This window comes from Sceloporus undulatus, unplaced genomic scaffold (genome assembly GCF_019175285.1).
Source record: "Sceloporus undulatus isolate JIND9_A2432 ecotype Alabama unplaced genomic scaffold, SceUnd_v1.1 scaffold_4328, whole genome shotgun sequence".
Lineage (NCBI taxonomy): Eukaryota > Metazoa > Chordata > Lepidosauria > Squamata > Phrynosomatidae > Sceloporus > Sceloporus undulatus.
The window spans coordinates 1-3,593 of record NW_024807248.1 but is presented as its reverse complement, the minus strand read 5'-3'; the positions used below and the strand labels follow the sequence as shown (position 1 = coordinate 3,593).

The 3,593-nt window shown below is 41.0% G+C and overlaps 1 protein-coding gene across 1 annotated transcript; it reads right to left on the bottom strand.

The window, feature by feature from the left end:
• Nucleotides 1-615: 615 nt before the first annotated feature.
• Nucleotides 616-2,126, bottom strand: LOC121918105 (serine/threonine-protein kinase Chk1-like). Its single transcript, XM_042444209.1, has 2 exons — nucleotides 1,898-2,126; nucleotides 616-1,067 (listed from the first exon to the last, which is right to left on the bottom strand). Exons 1-2 carry the CDS (start codon nucleotides 1,960-1,962, stop codon nucleotides 806-808), a joined length of 327 nt encoding a protein of 108 aa, XP_042300143.1. The 5' UTR covers nucleotides 1,963-2,126; the 3' UTR covers nucleotides 616-805.
• Between the last annotated feature and the right edge of the window lie 1,467 nt (nucleotides 2,127-3,593).

Below are 3,593 nucleotides of genomic sequence, written 5' to 3'. Positions count from 1 at the left end.
CTTGCTGGGCCGCATCCGGCCCGCGGGCCGCAGGTTGTCTACCCCTGGGTCCTGTGGCTGTGGCCCGCTTTCAGAGAGGTTGCCACGGACCCGATCCATCTGCCATCTGTTTTGCCCCTTTGTTTCCAATATATTTACAAGTCCCTGAAAGATTACAATAACCAAGCTCAAACATTTAAAACTCAGGTACGCTGTAATAGGCAGTATACATTAGGCATATGAAAGTTGAACTTTTAAAAAAAAATGTTTCCTGTATCATAAATCAATGATCTTTTGCTTAAAAACAAATAAAAAAGTATTAATTTCCCTAAGATTTTAAAAAAGGTTACTCCCAAATCAAAAATTTGTTTTACAGTATTAGTGCATAAGAGGTATTATTATGTAGCGTAGTATATATTGTGTAACTGGCTATACAAGTATACAATATATGCAATTATATTCAATTATTCATAATTTTTACAATTTATACATTTATAGAACTCCAATTTTGAGCTTTATAAACATGAGTCAAATGGTTTAGAACATGTTTACATCTGTTTTTTTTTAATTTCTTTAATAGTGTAAACAGCAATGTGGCACATGAAGAATTACAATACTATGCAGAAGAACAAACGCACTTGGACCAAAAATCTTGTTCAGTTTCAGCAGTCCCATAAAAAAAGATGTAATGTGCCTTTAGAATAATCTTTTCTAGAGAATAAAAGCAGAATACCACTGCAAACACAAATTATTGGGAGATACCAATTTCTTGGAGCAGAAATTAAAGATGGAAAGGAGTGAGCCGTGGAAATTTTTAAGGAAATTACTAAATAATGGGAAAACAAACAAAAAAATCTTCTGTACCTATTCGATCAAACAGCTCCCCTCCACTGCAGTATTCCAGGAAGAGATACTGAACAGTGCCTTCCCGTCGATGTCCATAGAACTTGACTACGTTCTCGTGATTTAACATTTTGTTGATGCAGATTTCCTTCTTAATCTGTTCTGGGCATTCAATAGCACGTTTCATATCAACAATTTTGACCGCAACGGCTTCTTCGGTGCGCCGGTTCACTGCCAGTTGAACTCTGGGGGAGCGGGATAGAAAGCAGGATTTCAGAAAATCTTTCTACCTCAGAAATTATTGGGCTCATACAGACAGGCCAAAATAAAGCTGCTTCGGGTCACTTTGGAAGTATGCTGTTTTAATGATGCCTGCATCCTAAGTGACCGGAAGCTGCGCCAAAGCTATGCTGCACTCCTTAGGACTGGAGTGTGGCTTTGGTATGGCTTCCGACCTCTTAGGACGCATGTATCATTAAAACAGCATATCTCCAAAGTGACCCGAAGCAGCTTTATTTTGGCCAGTCTGTATGGAGCCATTGTTAAAGTTAGGTATTACTCTAAACTTTGCCTGCAATCCACAGTATAACCTTTCCCTCTAGAAAACAGCAGGATCCCAACAACTATCGTCCAGTTAGTCTGACATCAATACCAGGAAAGATTCTGGAGCAGATCATTAAACAGAGAGTCTGTGAACATCTAGAAGGCAATGCCATAATCACAAAAAGTCAACATGGGTTTCAAACCCCAGGAAAATATAGTACAGATCCCACTACTTCCACCCCATTAACCAGGTCATCCCTGTTGGTTAGGATCGGATCTAAAATAGCTGATCCTCTTGTTGCCTCTTCCACCTTGAAAGTGACTGCAAGACAAGTGAGGAATTTGTTGGATCGTATATTCTTGGCAGAGTTTGACTTCCAACAAATATCAGAATATTTGAAATCCCTCATTATTACTACATCTTCCCTTTCCCAATGTTTGGTCATCCGTTTCAGGAAAACATCATCCAAGTCCTCAGCCTAGTCCTCCACAAGCTGTGTTAAATGCTGTAACTTAAGCTGCATATACTCACTCTCCATATGCACCTTCTCCAAGTGTTTGCACCAAGTCCCAATCTTCTACAAAAGGCACGGCCATGTTGACAAACACCACACACTCTACAGATTAAAAGAAAAGGGAGGGGGGGGGATTAGAGAAATCAAGACACATAAACATATGGCTATCAGAACTTACCTTGACAGTGAAATCCCCCCTTTTTCAGCCAAGACCATAGTAAATACTTCTTGCAGCAGAGCAACATTTAGCAACGTTCTCTGGAAAACTGTACTTAAACAGTAGGACTCCACACTTAGCAAAGAATGATCAGTAGGAGTCTGTCTTTCTTTATCAACCTCAAACTCAAAATTAAGCCCAAACAACTGTAACAGGCCTGCAATTTATGTTGACTAGCCCACTGCATTTCTATGGTAGGCATAAAGAAGAGGATCTTCCCTTGCTGCCTTCTCCCTCTGGCAGAATAATCTACACAGAATCCCAAGCAAACTGACCGTAAGAAATGCCACATTCTCTAAACAGATACGCTGCTCTAAACCTTCTACAGAAGGATGGCCAATAAACACTACACTAACTTTCAAATATCAAACCTTGATTTTCCATTTGTTATAAAGGACACCATTTTGCTATGGCATTATATTTAATGGGACTTGAGCATCCACGGATTTTGTTATCCACGGGGGATCTTGGAACCAAACTCCAGCACATGACAAGGGTCCACTGTACTGCGATTTGTTAAATCTGAGCATAAAGGATACAAGTAGGATGGACATGTAACACAGTGCTAAAGTGTGTATCTACACCATTCAGCCTGAATTAGAAATCTTGTAGTACTGCTCAGGTCTCTTAGGGAGGATGATATTTGTACAGATGGGAGGGGATGAAACAGTGTTTGTTGTTGTTGTTGTTGTGTGCTCTCAAACCTATCATGGTGTTTTCTTGGCAAAATCTGTTCTTGAAGTGGTTTGCCTTTAATCCTCCCTTGAGGTGAGAGAGTGTGACTTGCCCAAGGTTTTTTCAGTGGGTTTCCATGACTGAGGAAAAATTCAAACCCTGGTCTCCCAGAGAATTAGTTCAACACTTAAATACTATTATTATTATTATTATTGCACTACACCATGCTGCCTCTTAGAAAAGTGCTACTCTATGCCTTCGGCTGCTGGAGACTACAATGAGTTTCATACAATCCTAGAGTTGGAAGAGACCCCAAAAAGGACCCTGATCCAGTCCAACCCCATCCTGCCATGCAGGAACTCTCAGTCAAAGCATCCCCAACAGATGACCATCTGTTTAAAGACCTCCAAAGAAGGAGGCTCTATCATCCTCCATTGAGGGAGTGTGTTCCACTGTTGAACAGCCCTTACTCTCAGGATGTTCCTCCTAATGTCGAGCTGGAATCTCTTTTCCTGCAGCTTGCATCCATTGCTCCTGGTCCTAGTCTCTGGAGGAGCAGAAAACAAGCTTGCTCCCTCCTCAGTATGATAGCCCTGTTTAAATACTTGAAGGGAAGTCATATTGAGGAGGGAGCAAGCTTGTTTTCTGCTGCTCCAGAGAAAAGGACCTGGAGCAATGGATGCAAAGTGCAGGAAAAGAGGAAGGATTCCCTAATAGCAAGAGCTGTTGCATTCACAGTGGAGAAATAATATGGGTTTAAGTGCCATCTTGGCTCAATGCTGTGGGATTCTGGGAATTGTAGTTTGTTGTGGGGCCCAGAG

What these genes read in the sequence shown, in the direction of transcription:
- LOC121918105 (XM_042444209.1), bottom strand. Translation starts at nt 1,962, where the DNA reads ATGGCCGTGCCTTTTGTAGAAGATTGGGACTTGGTGCAAACACTTGGA. An exon ending in GGAGAAGGTGCATATGGAGA is followed by an intron (nt 1,068 to 1,897) that starts GTGAGTATATGC and finishes CCGCTCCCCCAG; the next exon opens with AGTTCAACTGGCAGTGAACC.